Here is a 23,548-nt window from a genome sequence, read left to right on the forward strand (position 1 = left end):
CACACGCAGCATCAAGCGGCTATCACCTTAATGGAACGATTACGGAACAACAACAATAATTGTAAGCAATTCATATGAAAGGACACTACGTCAAGTTCACGGAACTTTTTAACGTCGGATACGTGAGCAATATTCGGCTAAATAAAATTAATAAACCAATCTGGACGTCGACCGAAGTTGATTGATCGTCTGAACTGTGTTTATTGCATTCGTTTCCTGATGAAAACAAACCAATCTCATTTGCATTTGTGGTTGTAAGTGAGCTGTCAGAGAGCCTAATTGATTTTCATAATTTGTTAACTTGAATTTCATCTTGATTTTGTGCTTCAAAATCTCATACTTGGTTTAAAAGTCTTTCTTTTGTTACACTTTTTCATGATTAACAAACAAACGATCTTTATCCCATTATTTCGTTTATTATTATATTGTATTAACGGTTATCTTTTCAGTTTAAAGACTCTATAGAGTGGAATTTTTTTGTATAAATCATTCGGTATATCTTTTCAAGCGATTATTATGGATCTTCTCAAGCCTGTTTCCATTTTTAATCGTTGTTGTCTGTTCACTAGGTAGAGCGACTACTTCATATGGTCCTCTCCAGAGCGATTGTAATTTTTGGCCTGCGCCTGTGGGATTGGCTTTGACTAACACTAAGTCTCCCCACATTGGCTGCCACTCGTTGGAGTTTTTGTCGTGAATACGACTTACTTTACTATGGGGTGCCTTTTCAAAATTATCCATATGGAAGAATGGGCAGAACTTAATCGTGAATATCTCGACTTGTATTAAAGGCAGCAACATAATCCTTTCACCATTTCATCAAAAATATGATCAGGAATTTAGGATAATATTTTGAACAGTGTGAGATAACCACAAACAACTCAAATATTAAGTTTTCTCAAATTTTGAAAACAACGCGGAAAAATCTTAACTTTTGCTTGGTTTTTTCGCGCAAGGACGACGATTTTGAGGTAGTCAGGCACATATCTTCAACTGACTGCGTATAAAAGGGGAACCGTGGTCGAAATTCGATCATTTCTTCTTGTGCGTTGGATGCAAGCAGACGTCGTGGGACCAGCAGCTACGGAGAGTGCACCTTCTACGTGGTTAAAAACCTCAAACGCTCAGGTCGCAACTCTCATTTGGACTTCAGTCGTCAGGTGGAGCAGTCGGCAATGAAAGCAGACTTTTTGCGTGGTATGAAGTCTCAAACGCTTAGGTTGTGCTTTCATTTGGACTTCAATCGTCGGGAGCAGCGGTCGTCAATAATGAGAGCAGACCTTCAGCGTGGTGCCAAACCTCAAACGCTCAGGTCGTGCTCTCATTTGGACTTCAATCGTCAGGTCGAGCAGTCGTCAAAGAAAGCAGAACTTCTGTTCTTGGTTCTAAATTTAGTTCTTGAACTCAGGTCCAGTTCGTTATTCTACAATTCTATTCGGTTCTTTTTAGAACCATAATAATATCAACTACCAATTCGAATTCGGAAGTATGAAGAAAGTGTGTCAGTGTCAGTGTATTCACGACATCCAGTTATGTCTCTGACATTACACACCCGTACTTTTTTATCATTTGCGCTTGTGTTTAGACGCAATTAGATTCTCCCGGGCTTGGTGGTGAAGTCGTTTCAATGTAGATCGCATTTCATTGACGTAGTCCTCATAGTAGAGACCATCATTATCGTATTTGTAAACGGAGTTTGGAATGTTCGCCCGTCTTCCGTATAATAATTCAAACGGTGTATAACCCGTTATATTCGAAACTGAAGAATGGGAGTAATTGATCCCATGTTTTCGGTTCGTTACCTACGTATTGTCTTAAATAGGTTTTCAGTTCCCTATTCGATCGTTCCACCAAGTTTGCTTGTGGATGATATGTACTCGTAGTAATTTTTTTAATTTTTGAAATTTTACATACATTTTTCATAAGAGAACTAACGAAATTGGTTCCATTATCGGTTACCAATTCGGCGGGTGTTCCATATTTACAAATATAATTATTCACGAAAGTTTGCGCAGCCGTGGCACTCTCTTGATTTTCCATCGGTGCTACAATTAGATATCTAGTCAGATCGTCTTGCATCACAAGTCCGTATCTGTTCCCCCATTCTGACTCGGGTAATACCACTATGTCCATATACAATTTCTCGAACAGTTCGGACGATGTCGTGGTAATTCTCATTGGAATTTTGTTCGCTCGACCGATTTTGTTTTTCTGGCACGAGCTACATTGTTTAACATAATTTTCGATATCCTTCCGCATATTAGTCCAATGGAATAGTGGACTCATTCTTTTCAACATCCGTTTGCTTCCAACATGTCCGCCTAGAGGAGCATCGTGGAATTCTTTCAATGTAGTTTCGCGTTCTTTTTCTGGCACCCACATCCTGTCTCTTTCCGGTGCATATAGGGTGAAAATTTTATCAAATTTCTCGGCAATAAATCTTAACACATTTGCCTCAGGAGTTTTCTGCATGTTTCGAAAAGAGATAATTTGCATGTTCTTTGCATTTTTTAGGTCTTCAGGGCAGTTAGTGAATGCGTCTACTAACCCATCTATTAGAATTCTTGTATCGGTTATTGATCTACTCGAGCCATTTAGAACCAATCCCCATATTTTACGATCTGGAATTGAAAATACTCTTCCATTTAGGTAGTCTTTTAAACCGTGTGGTAAGTGTATCAGCTCGGCTAGTTCTTTATATGCTGATCTACTGTTTACTATTACGAAAGTACCATCAAAATCACTTTCGTTAGTTTTTTGTTTTGAAAATTTCAGCAGATCAAATTTGATGTCATTGTTATTTATGCATATTTCACATTCTTCGAAATGTGAGAGTACACCCAAATCTTCCTTTTCGTCCCATCCAAAATCGATATTTTCTAATCCGTCCATGTGCGGATTCCATTCTGTCTTTTGTTTATTTTTAAATAACGTAAACCTGCCTGATTCGTCTTTCAGTTGTTTTGGGGAAGTTGTTTTATTTTCCGCGTCTTTCTGCTTCGCCAGTTCATTTTTGGTCTGCTTGCTGCTGTTGTTGACGTTTTTGCTGTCTAGTGACTATTGAAATAGGGTGTAAGGACTCGGCCTGTTCGGGCAGTCTGGATAAAAAGTCTGCCACAACATTGTCTTTGCCTTGTTTATAGCGAATGTCCATTTCCAACCCTTGAAGTTTCAGACGTAAACGCGTTAGCGTAGGCGAAGTTTCTTTTAAATGCCATATTGAAATTAGCGGTCTATGATCAGTGTATATAATAAATCTCTGATTATAAATGAAATGTTTGAAACGGTTCACTGCCCATACGATGGCTAACAGTTCCTTTTCAATCGTATGGTATTTTCTTTCAGCACCTACTAGATCTCTGCTTGCATAAGAAATAGGCCTGTCGATCTATTTTTCATTGGGAAGTACTGCTCCAATAGCGTACTCGCTGGCATCTGTCGTGATCACGAACGTATCTTTATAGTTCAGTCTAACTAACAGTGTGTCAGAAGTTAAAAAGTTTCTTAGTTCCTCAAAGGCTTTTTGACACTCGTTTGTCCAAACAAACTTCACATTCTTTCGCAAGAGATCGTTTAGTGGTTTACGTTTCTCTGCTATATGTGGTATAAATTTTCCATAAAAATTTACTGTCCCTAAAAATGAGCGGACTCCTTTAACCGACCTGGGCGCTATCATTTCTTTAATTGCCTTAATGTTTTCTTCAGTAGGCCGGATGCCTTCCTTGTCGATTGCATGACCTAAGTATTTTATTTCCGTTTTTAAAATTTGACATTTTCCTGGCTCGACTTTTAAATTATGTCGGCGCAATGCCCTTAAAACTTTGCACAAGTTATCATTATGTTCTTCAATAGTTGAACCAAAAACAATTATGTCGTCCAGGTAGACTATAGCTTTCACATCTTTTATTTCATACAACACCGTATTCATTAATCGCTGAAAAGTGGATGGACTATTTCGTAAACCCATAGGCATTCTTGTGAACTCAAAGTGGCCTTTTGGAGTTGAAAACGCTGTCTTGGCAGCATCTTTTGGGTTAATGGGTACTTGATAAAATCCCGATTTTAAATCCAAAGTGGAAAAATATTTACTGTTTCCGAGATTGTCTAAAATCTCGTCGATTAGTGGAATTGGGTATACAAATGGTTTTGTTACTAAATTTAGAGCCCTAAAGTCAACCACAATTCTGTATTTCTTGTTTCCAAATTCATCGTCCTTCTTAGGAACACATAAGACTGGTGCATTCCACGGACTCTTACTAGGCCTTATGATACCTTGCCTCCTCATTTCTTCAATTTCTTCATTAATATGTTTTTTAGTGGCTTCTGGAAATCTGTATTGCCGTTTATTGATAGGCACGTTTGAAGTAGTTTCAATTTCATGTACCGCTGCATCGGTGATAGTTAATTTATCCCCCTTCAAATAGAAGACATCGCTATACGTTGCCATAATTCTCTCTATGCCTACAAAGTTTTCTCTTTCCAAGTGATCTGTATTTAATGTTTCCAGCACTTTATCCGTCCGGTCCAGTTGTGTGACCGTATCTTTTATTTTCCGTTAAACTCAGGTCTTGGTTTGATTCTAAATCAAGTAAATATATATCTTCCTCGTTGCAATATCTATTTAACAAATCTTTTTCATTAGCAATGTTAGTTCCACAAAAGGGAAGCATACTATCTGAACGATCGTCGTTGTTGTATATTTCATTGTTGTTATGAGGTACAACATTAATGTTTTCATTTTTATTCACTTTTTGGTTTGTTTCATGTTTATCATGCTTTGATATACCGCGCTCGAAGGCTTCAGCATTTACGATGATTAATTCTTTTTTGTCATTCTCCACATTATTTTTAATATTTTTCTTGATTTTACTCTCTCTACTTGTTGATTAATTTATGTAACAATTGTTGTCGCTTTTTGACAACATCTTTGGCTTTTGTTTACTATCACAAACTACTTTGTTTCTTTCATTTCGGTTTGATATTTCAATGTTGACCTTATCGTTATTTGTTCCATTTATTAGTTCCATAATTCTCAGCTCTGTTAAAATTTTCTTTTTCCGATATTGGAATATATTCTGTTTTAATGTACTCGATTGGTACCCTTAGGCATATGTACTCGAAATTCTGAGTGACATAAATTGTATATATCTTTAAAAACTCTGCTCCAATGATTCCAGGAACACATAAATCTTTTACTATGTAAAACCTAACTCTGTATTGAGTTTTTCCAATAATCAACGTGATTTTCACTGACCCAATAGTCTGTGATTGAGTTCCATCAAAGCCTGCAATGTATAAATTATCTGTATAGTTTATTTCCTCTGCACCTATTTTCGCAACAGTATCCCATCTCATCACGTTATAAAAGGCTCCAGTATCGAGCATATATTTAATTTTTTCATTCGGTCTATTTACTGAAGCAATTCTCACTAACAATTGATTGTTTTTAGTACAATTTATTTTCAACAATTCATGTGTTTGCATACTTTCTTGCAATTGCCCCGTGTAATTTTTTGTCGTTTCTGTACATTGCCTACCCTGTAGACAAAGATTGGTTTGATCTTCTGTTTGGTATTTTTCCTGTACCTTGACATCTTTACCTGCCTCGTATTCCGAGACTCTGTTCTCCTGTTTCTGATGAGTTTCATACGATTCCGTTTTTGGTTCAAATGTGAGAGGTATTTTCCGTAAGCATATCCACCCTCGGTCATTGTGCATACTAAGAACATACTTATTCATAAATCTCATTCCCAAAATACCACCTGGAGTCAAATTCTCCACTACGTAGAACTTCGTTAGGAAAATTCTTCCTGCGATGATAAAATTCAGTTCTACGGTACCTAATGTTTTTCTAACAGTACCTGTTACCCCAGAATATTCTATTACTTCGTTCCCATTAATTGTATATGCCCCCATGTACTCTGCGTTTCGTCTACTTATCATGTTGCCACTTGCTCCTGTGTCTACTAGGAAGCTCATTTCGTTATTAGGTCTGGTTGCCGATCTCAATAACATCATAAATTCATAGTCTTTTGTGTTATGTAGTTTAACCCATATCCCTTCTGGACGTTTTTCCTTGAAATTATTTGCGTTCGAATATCTAGATGCTCCATATCTCCTTTGATCAGGCACCTTTCTGCTTCTGATATTATTATCATATCTTCGCAATATGTTTCTATTACTGTATGTCATGCAGTTTACCCACAGTTGTTTTGCATTATATTTTAAGTGTTTACTATCAAAATTGCTATCTTCGATCAAGCATCTGTCGTTACGATAAAATTCGTTGTGTAAATTCCGGTTGTGTTTATGGGAATTTTCAATTTGTCTCTCTGGATAACATTTATATTTGTTGCTTGGACAGAGTTTTGGTTTATCAGTTGCATGGTAGGATAGAAGCCAATTTTCAATGTTAATATATAGCTGATTTTTGCCTCCTCTTTTAGGAATCCTATTAATTCTTGAAACTTAAGAAGCATGTGATTTTTTGCTAGTTGCTTTAAGTTTTTATTCGATAATCCTGCTATAAAATGAATCGTTAATGCTCTTTCTGCAAAGGATTTTTGTACTTCCTCCGTGACTTGATTCTCTTGTTGAGCGTCAATAAATTCCATTATTTGTAGCGCTCTTTCAGCGTACTCTTCAAAAGATTCTCCATATTTTTGTTCAAGAGTTTCGATACTGATAAGAATCTCTTCTACTGTAACTTTTACTGCAAATTGATCTCTCAAATTTTGGAATACATCATTTATTGTATTGGCTCTTATTCTATTGATAAAAGTTGCGGCATTTCCTTTTATTTTCGTAAGTATCACATTTTCTAAAGGTTTTTCATTCGCACCTTGCGGGATTTGCTCCGCAAAATAACTTATTTGACATAAAAATGGTTCCAGTTCATTAACTGAACCATGAAATTCTGGTATACATTGTATTGCATCCAACATCGGAAATCGATAGGCACCACCGCCTTCAGTATTATTTTCGTTCGCCATTGTCAATGTGACTTTAATTCGCTATGCCGCTTTATCTTTTTAACTAGTAGCACTTCATTTCATTTTTATACTCTTGTATTTTTGTAAAACCTCAGTTGTATGTTTTTTTTTACGAGCATCATTTTTAACATATGCAGGAATTTTTCAAACACGCTGTGCGCTTCTAATAGTTTTGTTTTCACTACCCCCCACCAGTACGATTTCCGTCGACTACCTATCATTATATAACAGTGAAAAACTACGATCTTGACCGTGGTCATGGTCGACAAACAAAAAGAACAATCATCGTAAACAAACTTGACCTAGTTTTAAATTACTGGTCATTGTATAACACATCTCAATAAGAAGCCCTGCACGAGCAACTTTCGCCCGGAATTGCAATTTTTGCGCTGTTCTTTTAGTATTACCACATCCATTATAACACAGGGGTTTTAAAATTTGAATCGAATGAACTGATAACATCAGTTCCATCATATTTTATGTTGAAAATTATGGGAAACGCAAAACCACTGTTAGAAATCTTTTTTTTTCACGAAATTATTACACCGTATGATATACCATACACACAAATGTTAGCATCGTGTGCAACTCTAACCAGCATAAAATTCCAAACTGACATATAAATGTATTTTATTATTTTGCTACAACTCATGCAATCTATATTAGTTTAATATTTTGATTGGAATCTCGAAATACTTGTTAGTCATAGCAAATTTGATATGTTCCAAACATCTACAAATCATCGTAGGCCGCAATATCTTGACCATGGCCAACACAGTTTCAAATTTCCTAGTATTACATACCATACGAGAATTTATCCTGCGCTAGTAATGTTTCAATCGTTCGCGAAGTCGATCGCGCGAAGTTATTACCCTTTATTGTTATTATTATTTACACTGTATGTATCATCATTCATCATACCGCTGCTATGCGCGTGGTTTAAAATGCACACGGAACGACCGAAATTAGCTCTGCGCCTAATTCGTATTACTGTTTTTGAATTAGTTGATTCTAACAACAAAATTTCCAAAATAACTATAAAATTAGTTAAAATGTAGAATTTACTGTGCTGAAAAAAACTCTTATTTTTAGAGAATGTGTTTAGTTGGCGAATATTCTGGACACAAACCAGCAATATTTCAATCCAACACGAAATTCTCATTGACAACTAATTTCGTTATTAAAATCAGAAACTTTGATTCTATTTATCTATCACCGTCATTACTGAAGGACAGCAGTGTCAAAGCAAAACAATCCATTAAAAAGCTAAAAGGGACAGTCTTGTTGAAACTGCTCGCAAATTGTTTAGATGTTTTTCGCATGTGTTACGTAAACTGTTAGTGGAAAGTGTATTTATTCAGAATTTGTGCGCACTTGAAGCGATTGTGCGTAATAATGTTTTTACGCGGAACAGTGATGTGAATTTCGAATGTTTCACTCTAATTGTGATGAAGGTTTTTTGTATCTTCAAACCTTCCGAGATGCGCCGTCCGGTGTACTATTTGTATTCGGTTTTTGTTTTCCGAGTGCTCAAAGTTTTCAGTGAGAATGAAGAAACAGTGATTTAGAAGAAAAAAAATTCAAAAAGATGTTTACGTTTCGTTTATGTCTTTTTCTCCAACACAACATCGTATTTATACCTGCCAATATAGAAAAGACAACCGCGTCTTAATTTTTTTCGGCAGTAGTGTGCCATCTAGTGGCTAGTAGTCATTAAGGTGTTACCGTTTCGGTGACAGGGCGCCATATAGCTGCAGATTGCAGAAGCCAATTCAACCATTCATATTGGTTGAAAACAACATTATATTTCTTTAATTCAACTAAAAAATTAGTTGACTGGATATGAAGTGTGCCTTAGCTAAGAAATGACAGTACGTTTAATTTGTGAATTCAACTAAAAAAAATAGTCATTTCAACAAATATTTTATTATTATTAAGGGAATGAGAATAAAAAATCTAAATCAGCAAAAGTAAGATTTTTTTAGTTGTCTCAAAAAATAACTAACTAAAATCAGCAAATCAACTAAATTTTTCGCGAAAATGCTGATTTCGGTCGTTCCGTGCATTGTTTGCGCTTTTTGTCACTATTCCGGATATGTGCATAGGTTGTTACTTTGAATCGTGGATGACATGTCGTCATCGTGAATGGGTTTCAATATATTTAATTAGTACGAGAAAACGTTCTACCGTTTCATTTGAGATTAATTGTACTATTTAAGACACTTTGAATTTAAAATGCAAAACTACTGGTTCCGATATTTTTCTTATGTTAAAGTTGGTTGCAAAAATATGAACCAACAATCATTGCCGAAGCATAAGCGGTTGTCAAATATAAGAGTCAGATATATGTCTGTTTCTTTATTTCATTTCATTCGCGCGCGCGTCAAGTGCAAAAGCTACTCAATGATATTATCGTCGATATGTGTACACGATAGTATCTGCTGCGTTAGCACCGAAATACTCGCGCGGACGTCAATTATTAGTACGATCAGAACTTCGTATGCACTCAGTCAATTATGTACCTGACCGCTTTTATTCTAACCGTCTGCTCGCGTAATAAATCCTTTTTTTTCTACTCTATCGTTCGCAAACCTGACCGAAGTGAAGAAATAGAAACTCAAATTTTTAACATGACCGCGGATATCACTGGTACCGACAATGTACAGACTGCTGAGTTCATAAACCTGACTTGCCGTGCGTTTATTTGTCCACTGTATATATATAAAAAAAATGTAGACTCACCTGATTATAACTGTCTTCATTTTAAATTCACTCGCGGCACAATACCTCCTCTCGAATAGCGTTCCGTATATTTTTTCAAATGTTCTTTTTTTTTCACTGTCACCACAATGCGTTGCCCGAGCGGCGAGAGGGGTAGTTCTTTCAAAGCACTTATAGACCGCACTTTAAATTCTTTTTTTTTCTTTTATTTCTTCTAATAATTTTTCCACTTTAATGCCCTAACTTGCCTACAGCACATAATTTTGTGCCTGACCTAACTTCTGCCCTAAGTTCTACGGTAATCACTTCTACCGGTTAACCGACGGTCGAGCAAGGTTCTAGTTAGAGATGTCCTGCGGCACAAGCCACCTCTAAGTCTAGATGGAATCTATAGTTTGCAGCACCTGCGCAACAAATGCTACACGCTTATAGTCTTTGGGGTGGAGTCCTTCGTCCAGTTAGTACCGTCCTGCGTTACAAGCCGATACTAATTCTGGGCGTCTGGTTAATCTGATTCCCCGCCTGCGTTACAAACAAGGAAGTAGATCGACCAACGGATGCAAAGTGGAAAAACCAACGACGAGATCCGATGTTCTGGGTCCAACAGTTGAACCAAGAAGTCCCGATAAAATCAAAAACCGACCCTTTTATACTCAAATATATGTACCTAACAAAAACCTATATTTATATATATATATATATATATATATATATATATATATATATATATATATATATATATATATATATATATATATATATATATATATATATATATATATATATATATATATATATATATATATATATATATATATATATATATGTGTCTGGTAAACTAACTACCACCTATAACTACCTACGTGAATTCACTGCGATCGCGTCGCTTATGTACATAATCAAATAATTCGGTCGGTGATACAGTTTTTTCTGGCTGATGCAATATGTTGAAATAGCCAGCCGTGGGCATTGCAATAACTCAACTGGTCTACTGCCTGTACTAGCTAAGATATAGATTTCTATAGAAAAATTAGGGTTGCTGCACTTGGAGCTCGAACGTATTTGCCGTCGCCCGACATTTATTTTTGGTTATACTTCGCTTTTAATAATCTGAAAGGAGAAAAAAAAAGATGCGGTGCACAAACGAATCGTAACTGAACTGTTATTTGATAGAAAGTAAGTTCCGAGGATTATATTCGGTTTTTTCGAATATTACACCATACAACATATATTTTATTTGCGGACATCCCGTCTCGCATACTTTTTCCTCTGCGGACATCCCGTCTCGCATGATTTTTTCTGCGGACATCCCGTCTCGCATACGGGTACTTTTTCTTTGCGGACATCCGGTCTCGCTATGAACTTTCCTCCGGTCTTGCTATTTTTTCCCCTCTGCGGACATCCGGTCTCGCTCTCATACATCTCCCCTGTTCTGCGGATATTCCGCCATGCTTGCACTTAGGTCATTTGTTAAAAGTATCACATAACCACAAAGTAACATTAGTATGGAGATATTGTTCAAGATGGCTGCTTTTTTGTTACTAGACCAAATTAATAAGAACAAAAAAAAGGATCATCTGTCCAATAATTCTGGCAGGATCGCCAATGTGCACTTTACGCTTCTGGCCAATAGCAACCACCTTCGACTTGATACCGTTTCAAGCACGACGTGGCTTACCTGACTCGTGTAGTCTCGGAGGGAACTGAGCTGGCGCGGGAAATATGTACTGGCCTCTGTTCTTTTCATGTTGGTAGCCTCGGTTGAGACGCGACGCCGTCAGTTAGGGCATCCGGTTCATGTTGCCTTACAGTTCAGCACCTTGTACACTCCTGGTAATACAGGAATGATGGTACACACTTATGCATCCCACACAAGGTCTATTAGAAACTTTTGTGTTAAATAAACTTTGCATTGATTTGCTCTATTAAAATGATTTTTATACACAGTCTGAATAAGGTTCATGAGGTTCTCTGGACAATAAATACAATTTGTCCGTTTTAAATCCATGTAATCCTTAAACATGCTAAATATTATTGGTACCCCAAAGACACATCTCGTTATGGTTCTTCGGTAGACTCTCGGAAAGATTTCTAGTAATGATCGGGTTCGTCGGGTCCTATTTTTAGAATAATTTGGTTGCTGAAGGCATTTAGCGGTTGTTCTGTACAACTTATAAACTCGGAATCATCCGTGTCGGCTGAATGAACGGTCATATTGGATGATGCACTTTCATTATAATTAAGCTCATTTCGAATCCGGGAGAGGCTGTCAGCGACTACGTTTTACTTACCCGGGCGGTAGCGTATTTCATAATCGAATTCGCTCAGTGAAAGACGCCAATGGACAAGTCTATTGTTGGTGTCTTTCAAGTTGAGACCATATGTGAGTGGCTTATGATCCGTGTACAGAGTGAATTTCCTTCCGTAGAGGTACGGACGGAAATATTTGCAAGCCCAAACTACTGCTAATAGCTCTTTCTCTATAACCGAGTATTTTTCTTCTGACTTGTTAAGGGTTCGGGAGGCAAAAGCTATTGGTTTATCATTTCCGATAGTCCCTTGAGAGATTACAGCGTCAATTGCAGAATTGCTGGCGTCCGTAGTCAAAATGAATTGTTTAGAAAAATCGTGATACTGCAAAATGTTACTTCCTGTTAGTATTGTTTTACAGTGTTCGAAGGCGTCAACAAATTCTTCTGAGTGAGAAATTGTTTCTACTTTTCTTAGAGCATTAGTGAGTGGTTTCACAATTTTTGCGAAGTCTCTAATGAATTTACGATAATACCCTAGAATTCCTAGGAAACCGCGCAACTCTTTTTCATTCGAAGGTAATGGCCATTCTTGAATGATTTTGATTTTGTCCGGATTCGGTTTACAACCTTCCGGAGTGACAATGTGGCCTAAGAAAGCAACCTCTTTCTGTAAGAACTCACTCTTGTCTAATTGTACTTTGAGATTGTGCTTTTGCAAAGTTTTGAAAATTTTTGCTAAATTATCCATGTGCTCTGTAAGGCTTGTGGAAAAGACAGTGATATCATCCATATACACTAGACAGATAACACCTATATGCTCGCGAAGAACATTGTCCATCACGCGTTGAAAAGTTAATGGTGCGTTCTTCAACCCAAAGGGCATCCTTAAAAATTCATAGTTCCCATTTTTGACACTAAATGCTGTTCTTGGGATGTCTTTTTCTTCTACCACCACCTGGTGAAACCCAGATGCGAGATCGAGCGTGGAAAAATACATACTCTTTCCTAGTTTGTCTAGGATGTCAGTGATGTTCGGTATCGGATAACGATCATCAACCGTTTTCTCGTTTAATTTGCGGTAGTCGATTACGAGCCGCCATTTTTGCTTGCCGGAGGCATCTAATTTTTGTCGTGAATACGACTTACTTTACTATGGGGTGCCTTTTCAAAATTTACCCTCTGAGAGAGTGATAAGTTTTTGATCGTGAATATCTCTTGTTGTATCTAACGAGTCAACATAATTTTTGCTACACCGCATCTGAAATATGATCACAATTTTATGATAAAAGTTTCAGTTGTGTGGCATAATCTCAAATAATTCAAGATTAAACTTTTCTGAAATGTTTGGTGTAAACGAGTATCAAAGGGGATAATCCATAAGGCGCGTTTGCCTTTCTCGTATTTTTAAGGCTCATAGCTCAATGCTCTGTGAAAGGATTTATATAATCTAACTACCAATAGAATCGAAATTTTTCAACTTAAACGTGTATAGCAAAAGCATTGAAGTATTTTGTGGTGATGTATCTGATATGTATCTGTGGTAAGAGAGAAAATATAAAAGAGATGGTTAACAAGTGAACAGGTTGTGTTAATTATTGCGTCAGTGATATATTACAAATTGGCGACGAGGGTGAAAGATAGTGCTATTTTTTTTGAAAATCTTGTATGTTGAGTTTTCTCGACTTATCGTCGATATTGGTAGGTAGGAATATTGATAAGGGAAACTATAGTTCTGATGTGGGGAAAAGTTTCCTTTGTAGCGTCTGCCTTGTGGTCAGTTGGAAAAAAGGAAAGGGACGGATAGATATCGCGGCTTGCTAGCGAGTAAGAGAAATTATAAGAACGGCCTTGTTGAGCGTAAAACCCCTACCGTGAGTGAGGGAGATGGGCGCATGTTGCCTTTGATGATTTGCGACTTGACAGCAGGACCACCGCGACTAGTGAGCGGTGAGATTTGCGACTTGTGAGCAGGAAAAACTACGCGGCACGGAAGCGGGGAAATATACCATTTGAGCAAGAAATACCCGGCAAGCTAGGGTTGGTTATAGATTAGCCAGCTATTGTGTCAAGTAAGCTAAGATCGTTTTGGTTTGAAACACAAATTAGCATAGTATCAAACTAACTTTGACACTTATGTTTTCAGAATGGATAAAAACAAAGGGTTTGCAAATCTACCCATATTGTCGTATGTAGATGTTCCTTTGACCGAACGTCGAAATAAATGGTACGTTTGGAAGAGAGGATTTGAAATTTGCCTTCGCGCGTGCAAGGTCAAAGATGCAAGTGAAAAAAAAGACTTGCTGCTTGCACACGGTGGATTTGAATTACAAGAAATATACTTTAATATTCCTGGAGCGGATGTCCAGGAAGACAAAGAAAACGGCATTGACCCGTATGAAGTAGCCATTGATAAGTTAAATAATTACTTTGCCCCTCAACGTCATGAAGCACACGAAAGGTATCTTTTTTGGGATATGAAACCCGATCCAGGTGAAGGACTAGCAAAATTTTTAATGAGAGCTCAAGTTCACGCAAGTAAATGTAACTTTGGTAAGACATCATCGGAGAGTTTGGAAATCGCGGTAATGGACAAAATGCTTCAGTTTGTACCTGTTCCATTGCGAGAAAAACTGCTTCAGGAATCAACTTTAAAATTGGATGAAATGATAAAGCAGGTGAATGCTTATGAAACATCACGTTCTGCTTGCGATCAAATCAGTGGCCAAAGTATTTTACAACAAATGCAAAAAGGGGGCGAAATTATGCAAAATATTCGAGCTCTCTGCAAGTACTGTGGCCGATCTCACGGTCTAGAGCAGCAATGTCCTGCTTGGAACAAAACTTGCTCAAAATGTGGGAAGCGCGGGCATTTTCGTGCGGTTTGTTTTAGTCGCTCTGGGAGTGATACTACATTGATGTCCAATTTGCGATTACCAGCGAAGAGATCTCATGTTCAATCTATACCGGCCGAAAAATCAAGCAACACTATAGAACGGAATAAGAAGAGACATTTCACAAGAAGACTACATGCAATTGATGATGCGGAATCAAACATCGAGTTGATAGAAATGCTATCAACGGTACATGATTCAGATGAGCTAGTATGGGCAAAAGTTGGAGGTATACTCATTGAAATGCAAATCGATTCAGGAGTACAGTCGAATATTATTGATGATAAAACATTTGCTGCGATGATCCGCAATGGTGTGAAGACTATTGGAAATATTCAGCAACCAGATCGGAAATTTAAAGCATATGCCCAAAAAGATTGCCTAGTAGTATGTAGCATGTTTGATGCGGAGATCTCTATTCGTGATGGTCCAAAACAGCTGGAAGCTGTAGCACGGTTTTATGTTATTAAAGATGGTCCTCAACCTCTACTTGGGAAGATCACGGCCAAAATGTTAGGTGTGCTGATTGTTGGACTTCCAAGTCAACAAGAATCAGTTCGGAATGTAGAAATCTCGAGACCATTTCCTAGTATTCGTGGTGTCAAGATACACATTCCTGTTGACAAGTCAGTTGAGCCTGTTGCTCAACGATTTCGACGAATGCCGTTCTCGACACTGGAACGCGTGAACGAAAAGTTGAAGGAATTACTTGCAAAAGACATTATTGAAAAGGTATCGGAACCTAGTCAGTGAGTTTCGCCGATAGTTGTTGTGCTTAAGGACAATGGCGATATTCGATTGTGTATCGATATGAGACAAGTCAATAAGGCAATTCTTCGTGAAACTCATTCTCTCCCAACAATTGAAGATGTACGCTGGAAATTGAACGGAGCAATCTACTTCTCAAGATTGGATATTAAAGATGCTTTCTATCAACTTGAATTAGACGATGAAAGTAAACCACTCACAACGTTTATTACACACAAAGGTAAGTCATTGGTTGGTTGATATTGTCATATATTATTTTGGAAAATATTAACATTTCCAACGGTGGTTATGCTATATGATGTGCTAGAATTATATTGTATTTTTACATGAGATCATCCCATTATTGAGTAATAATGCTTGACTTTCAATTTATTCTACTCAAAGGCTTATTCTGATACAAAAGGCTCGTATTTGGTATATCTTGCGCTCCAGAGATGTTCCAGAAAGATATAGAGCAAATATTATCCGACTGTGGAAATGTGGTGAATTTTATTGATGATATCGTTGTAGTAGGACAGACCGAGGGGGAACACGATGCTGCTCTCCATTGTGTTTTGGATAAGCTTCGTTCGTATGGTGTTCTTTTAAATCAGTACAAATGTGATTTTAAATTAACGGAGATTGATTTTCTCGGACACCGTTTTGATAAAAATGGAATGTCTCCGTCACATGGAAAAGTAGAAGCTATAAAAAATTGTAGAGCCCCACTGTCGTCGGAAGAAGTACGAAGTTTTTTAGGTTTGGTAAACTACGTTGGAGCATTTATTCCGGATCTAGCCACACTTGCTTTTCCCTTACGTGAACTTACAAAAAACAAGGTTGTGTTTTCATGGGGCACCAAAGAACAAGAAGCTTTTGATCATCTCATTAGAGTAATTGGACAGGTTGGAAGAATATTCCACTTTGATCCCAAACTGAAGACAAGAGTTGTGGCCGATGCTTCGCCAGTTGGCTTAGGCGCAGTTCTTCTGCAGTTTTACGAGGGACAACCAAGAGTTATCTCTTATGCTAGTAAAAGTCTCACGGATACTGAGCGACGCTATGCTCAAACCGAAAAAGAGGCGTTAGCACTAGTTTGGGCAGTCGAACGGTTTCGAATATATCTCATTGGCATTCGTTTTGAACTCGAAACTGATCATAAGTCTCTTGAAGCAATCTTTGCACCTGATTCTTCTCCATGTCTTCGAATTGAACGCTGGGTTTTGAGACTTCAATCGTTCACATACGATGTAGTATACCGTAAAGGTAAATCTAACATTGCGGATCCATTATCGCGACTATCACAACAATCAGTACCAGAAACATTTGATCAAGAATCTGAAGTTTATATTCGGAACATTTTGGAATTATCGGCAATCGACTTGAATGAATTAGAAACGGTATCATCCAGAGATCCAGAACTCATTGAGCTACGCGAGTGTTTGAATCGTGGAGTGTGGAACTATGCATCGCATATAATTAAACCATACCATGTGTTTCGCAATGAACTTGGAGTAGTGGGTGATCTTGTAGTTCGAGGATCCAAGCTGATAATTCCACGTGACTTGAGACAGCGTATGCTGCAGTTGGGCCATGAAGGTCATCCTGGTCGTACCAAAATGCAACAACGGTTAAGATATACATGCTGGTGGCCAGGAACGGATGACGCTATAGCTCGAACTGTGGATTCTTGTACAGGTTGTCGTTTGGTGATTCAACCAAATCGTCCAGAACCTATGGAAAGAAGGAAAATACCGGATAGACCTTGGACGGATGTTGCAATCGATTTTTTGGGCCCTTACCATCTGGAGACTATCTCTTAGTGATAGTTGACTATTTTAGTCGCTATAAAGAAATTGAGATTCTTAGAAAGATCACGGCGAATGAAACAGCCAAGCGGTTGGAACGAATTTTTGTTAGATTAGGCTACCCTCATACCATCACTCTGGATAACGGTCGCCAATTCATAAGTACAGAGTTTGATGAGTATTGTAAGAAACGAGGAATACATCTAAACAAAACAACACCCTACTGGCCACAAGAAAACGGTTTAGTTGAACGTCAAAATCGATCGCTTGTCAAACGATTGAAAATCAGTCAGGCTTTGAACCGCGACTGGAAGAATGACATGCTTACTTACTTGTTAATGTACTATTCGACTCCTCATTGCACTACTGGAAAACCACCAAGCGAACTCATGTTTGGTAGGAACATTCGGACAAAAATACCTTCATTGCAAGAGGTGAGCTCGGCAGTGCCTTTCAGTGACGTCAGAGACCGGGATAAAATCGCGAAGGAAAAAGGGAAGGAAAGAGAAGATGAAACACGTAACGCGAAGCCTTCACGTATTAATATCGGAGACCAAGTCTTCATGAAGAATGTTCTTCCGGGTAATAAGCTAACTCCAGTCTTTGGTCCGGCGATCATGACCGTAGAAGCTAAACAGGGATCTAGAGTAACTGTTCGCAATCAAGAGACTGGAAAGATCTTCGATCGAAACTCCAGTCACCTTAAAAAAGTTTGTCCTGAAACAAGTTTTTCCGAGCGAAGTATAAATATAAAATAATCAATATCATTCAAATCTTATTTATTTATTTCAATTCCAGACGGAAGCGCGAACCAGACCTGTGAGCCTTATACGGAACATCCTGCAGAGGAAACAACACAACATTCAACTACATCGGTAGAATCCCAGCTAAGACCAACTGTAGTTAGCGCGGAAAACCCGCTTCAACGTAGTAGATCTCAACGAGTTGTTAAGACACCAAGTCGATTTAATGACTGCTTCATGAAATTCTAAATTGATATTTTGAAAAAAAGGGAGATGTGGTGATGTATCTGATATGTATCTGTGGTAAGAGAGAAAATATAAAAGAGATGGTCAACAAATGAACAGGTTGTGTTAATTATTGCGTCAGTGATATATTACATATTTCAATAGTACACTATTGAAAAACCTGTCTCATTTGACCCATGTCAACACCAGCCAATCAGAACGCGTTCTGAGGAATAGATCAAAATCTCTGCTGCTGTACAACAAATCGATCGAGAAAAATATTCCGAAAAGTGTTGAATATCGTAGTGAGTTCCTCAATTTGATCCTTCTGAATGATAGGAACGAATCCCTAGAGCATATTGATAGTTTCTTTCAATAAATTATGCAAATCCGAAATGAAATAATCGACATTAAAATTCTGTATGCAGCTATTATATAGCCGTTAGGACCGCCCATTAGTGAAAAAGCTACAAATGAAATCAGGTAAAAACAAGCCTCTCAACAAAAATTAAATCAGTTTGGATTCTATCGCCACTGCGAGCAGATGTATTTTGTGTCGTTAGCAAAACTAGTTTCGCTTCCGACAAGAGCGATTGCGTCACAGCTGCGTCATTTGCAGTGGTGAAAAAGCAACGGTGGAGAGTATTAAACAAAATCAGCCGCTCTAATGGCTCTAAAAGTTTTCTAAAGAACTATTAGGATTTCTTGCTCGCAATTCGAAGGGAAATAACCTCAGTTTAGTGCAAATCTAGAACCGTTTGATTTGATTTTTGCAATTTTCGCTGTGTGAAATTCATAGTAATCTAGATCGAGTGAAGCCTTCTTTGTTTTTGCGAAAAATGTGAAAAAGGGGAACGCTTGCATAGTTCATACAATTGATCAACTAATTGATAGTCGGAAGTGTTAAGGAACATGTCAGTTGTTTTCGTATTCACGACATCCAGTTATGTCTCTGACATTACCCACCCGCCTTTTTTTGGTACTATCCATACCGGAGAAGTCCAAGGGCTATCCGAATGACGGATAATTCCTTGATCGAGTAGTTTTGCAATTTGTCTTTCAACCTCTTCACTGTGATAGTATGGGTACCTACAGGACTTGGCAAGTACTGGTGCTTCATCCTTTGTTTTGATTTTGTGTTTTATTGCGCTCGTGAAAGAAAGTTTTGATGCTTCCGTAAAAAAAATATTTTCGTGTTGAGAAATCAGTTTAAGTAGTTTCCTTTTTTCATCATCATTAAGATGCTCTGTCCTAAGTTGATCGTAACAATATAGATTTTGTTCGCTTAATATTGGATTTGTTTGACTCTAACGTAATGGTTTCAAAGTTATTAATTTCTGGTTTAAGGATATCGTTGCTAATTGAGACGATACATGGTTCAGAAGAATGATTCATAATAGGCATTATAACATGAGAGTCTACTGCTGAGTATAATCCAGAGTGAATTGTGACGTGTGAGTTAACTTCCAAGTCATTTTCTAAAAGAAATTCGCCTTTTACCTTTGTAGGAATTTTGGTAAATTTCGTTTCGTGTGCATTCAGATGTAGAGATATTCTATCAGGGTACTTACGTTTCATTTTGATTGTTCCTCGAGGAAATTGTAGTTCGTTGTTACTAGTAATAATATTTGCCTTTGATTTTTGAGAGATTCATATCCTATTAGCGCATCAAAAAATGGGTGAAAATCAAAAATAAGGAATATTTGCTTTTTTGTATCAGGAATTGTATGCAAAGGGTTCAATTCTATGAATTGGTTAACTGTATGTGTGCCTCCTACATTTCTTACGGTAGTGGGTGTTGTGTACCTGCAATTTTGTAAATTTACATGTTTTTCTGAAATATAGTTACGGTTGCTCTCAGAGTCGATTGAAAATTTAAGTTCACCTTTGTTTGTTGAAACGGTGATATACGGAATAAAATTGTTTATGTCTGACTCGATGGACCGCCGGCCAGTTGAAAATCTAAATCATCGACTTGAGCTGTTTCGTTTGGTTTTGTTTCGGAATCATTTTATGCTACCAGTTCGTGTGTGTCAACGACGTGCTCGTTTGAATTGCTTTCTTTAGGTTGATAATTGTTGCTTAATTCAGACTCGGGATAGTAATAATAATAATAACCATAGTCGTCGTCGTTGTTATGTGTATCATGCACTGTATGATAGTTGGGTCTGTTCATATAGTTCAATTTACTGGACCTGATGGAGTGGTCGACTTCCATCGGGACTTATTTTGGTTGTGGTAAAAATCGCGGAGTAAACACATTTTGTATGGGACGTTGTTGTTTTGCTGTCTGGGGAAGTTGAACGGAGGTGGATTTGTATGGTTCTTGGCTTGGTTATGGAAAGGGTTAAGGTTAAACGGGTTCGGTTTGTGTGTATGAATTGGATTTCCTTGAGCTGGGATTAATGGTTTATATGGAAATCGTGGAAATGGTGCACGATTTTGCATTGGATACTTTTGAATAGGGTGTTGAACTAGTTTACTTGGAATTGGAGGTGGTGTTATTAATTGGTTCTGCTTGTTTGGATTTCTTGCATGGTGATAATTTGCTTCTTCTAAACAAAGTCTTAGAGCGTCTTTTAGTGTTGAGGGTGTTTGTGCTCTTATTATCGGTCCTAGGGGCTCTTTTAATCCTCCTAAGAAAACTTTAAGGCCCATATCCTGATATAGTTTGATTTTAGGTAACATTACCTGTTCGTTTACCGTGTTCTGGTTAAGTAAATTGATTAGAAGTGAAATAATGTGGGAAACTTTTCCGTAAAAGTCTTCTACTGTCGTTGTTTGCTCTAGGCGTTATAGGTCTCGGCTAAAACATACTTCGTCACGCATATCGCTATAATGCGTGATTAAATTATTTTTCATTTCGTTCCAATCGAGGTTTGTTCCGTATAGCTCTAGCACGCTATCGGCCTCGCCTTGGATTTTGCTTCTAATAGCCTGCAACCAGACATTGTAGATTGCAGTCCTTCTAGCGTTGTCAATGATCGGTAGCAATTGATCTATTGACTTGAAAAGTGTGTGTAATTTTATGGGGTTGCCATCAAACGATGGCAAATCTTTGATGCTATGAGGCGCTTGGAGGGATTTTAATATTTCCTCTACATGCGGTACTTGGTTATGCCGAGCAGCGCTCGCTTGGGCAGCGAGTACTGCTTCTGCCGCGCCGATTGCTTCTACTTGAAGCTGTGCGATTTGCTCGTCTTTTTCGTTTAACAGACGACGCAGCTCGCCAATTTGGTTTTGGTATTCCATTGTAAACTTTATTAAATTATTCACTTTTTGTTTCTTAAATTATTCACTTTTTAAAGTATTCAAAAATATCAAAATGCAGACTTACCCTTGATTTCACGATGTTCGTTCGCGATCTTAGATGAGTTCTGGATTGCGATTTTCACTCGCGGGTGGGACTTTCAGGTTCGCAAATTTTCCCGGTTTTTTAACACAAATTCACGATATTCGCTCGTGAATACTCGATTGCGGTTCAGAAAACTTTTCGGTAAAATCCGCACGACTGCGCCAATTAAGTTTTAGATTTTATTAAGAGGGTTTTTAAAAAGTCAAACGTATTGATCGAAGTCTAAATTAGAACTGATTTATTGTGTGAAATGTTCGATACATCGAAATGGCAGTTTGGAAAACTTATGGAATATTATTAACAAATAAAGGCAAACCGAAACTGTCATCCGATGGATTCATTTACCACTTATGTAAACAGGTGTATACAGATATATAATTTTCAAAATCAAAACAAAAAATCTAGATGATAAATTGCTCGTTCGTGATTTGGAACACCAGTTTGAATTATTGAACGCATCGTGTTTTCGGCTGTACGTTTCACAGATGGAGATCAATTTGAAGGCTGACCCGAAACAATTTTGGTCTCATCTGCGAAATAAAACTTCTTCCCGTGGAATTCCTGTCAGTGTCCACTATCGTCACCAATCTTCGTCGACAGTTTCGGATTCAACCAACCTATTCTCGTCATTCTTTCAAAACGTGCTAAGTAATAGCTCATCGCCTTCGTCAGAATCGTACCTGAGTAGTTTGCCGACGTATTCTTTGAGTATACCTGCTACTGCTTTTACTGAACGCGAGGTGTACAACAATCTACGACAAGTCGATGGATCGAAAGGGCCAGGATCTGACGGGTTACCTCCGACGCTCGTGAAGGAATGTTCTTCTGCTTTGGCTTTACCTGTATCTCTGCTTTTCAACCGCTCGCTTGCCGAGCACTATTTTCCAGCGAAGTGGAAAGAAGCTGTAATTGTTCCTGTTCACAAAACTGGAAACGTGCACGATGTCACCAATTATAGAGGAATTTCTATCCTAAGCTGTTTACCAAAAGTATTCGAACGCATGGTGTTGGATGTTCTTTACCCATTAGTAAAGCACATTATCTCCACTGATCAGCATGGGTTTGTCAAAAAGCGGTCTACTACCACCAATTTAATGAGCTACGTTTCTTTATTGATAGACTAACTTGAAAAACGACAACAAATCGATGCGGTGTATTTTGATTTTTCAAAAGCATTCGACCGTGTTCCTCATCAGTTCGCTGTGGAAAAATTGAGGCGTAGTGGATTCCCTGTTTGGTTAACCAATTGGATTCTATCATATCTCACGGATCGTAATGCTTCCGTACGAATCGGATCTGCACTCTCGGATTCATTTCACGTTACTTCGGGTGTACCGCAAGGGAGCCATCTCGGACCACTTCTTTTCGTATTATTCGTGAACGATCTTTACAGTGAATTGTCGTCATTTAAAGTAACGTATGCTGACGACCTCAAAATTTATCGCATCATTACAAGCCTTGTGGATTGCTGTGCTCTACAAATGGATATTGACCGAATCCTTGATTGGTGTGACAGAAACGGCATGACAGTAAACGTTAAGAAATGTAATGTGATCATTTTCTCACGGGCACAGTCTCCAATTATTTTCGAATACTCCATGATGATGGCTTCAGTTGAACGAGTTTCGTCTATTAAAGACTTGGGCATTATTCTCGATTGCAAGCTCCGTTTCATCGAACAGTTTTCATTCGTTACTGCGAAGGCCTATGCAGTTTTGGGACTAATCAAACGAAACACTCAAAACTTCAACGACGTGTACTGCCTCAAAACAGTTTACATCGCACTAGTACGCAGTATTCTGGAGTATGGAGTT

The 23,548-nt window shown here is 37.9% G+C and overlaps 1 protein-coding gene across 5 annotated transcripts in view; it reads left to right on the forward strand.

Moving 5' to 3' along the window:
* The window catches only part of LOC131427593 (nose resistant to fluoxetine protein 6), a 1,835,865-nt gene that overhangs the window by 1,604,432 nt on the left and 207,885 nt on the right, over positions 1-23,548 (forward strand). Inside the window, exon 12 of one of the 5 annotated variants that reach the window (XM_058590936.1) lies at positions 18,210-18,444. The exons of the other annotated variants lie outside the window; for them this stretch is intronic. Within the exon in view, the coding sequence (XP_058446919.1) occupies positions 18,210-18,290 (81 nt within the window). The 3' untranslated portion in view covers positions 18,291-18,444. Of the gene's footprint in view, positions 1-18,209; positions 18,445-23,548 lie in introns of those variants that run through there. 5 annotated transcript variants of the gene reach the window in all.

The sequence above is a fragment of the Malaya genurostris genome, chromosome 2, assembly GCF_030247185.1.
Source record: "Malaya genurostris strain Urasoe2022 chromosome 2, Malgen_1.1, whole genome shotgun sequence".
Classification (NCBI taxonomy): Eukaryota; Metazoa; Arthropoda; class Insecta; order Diptera; family Culicidae; genus Malaya; species Malaya genurostris.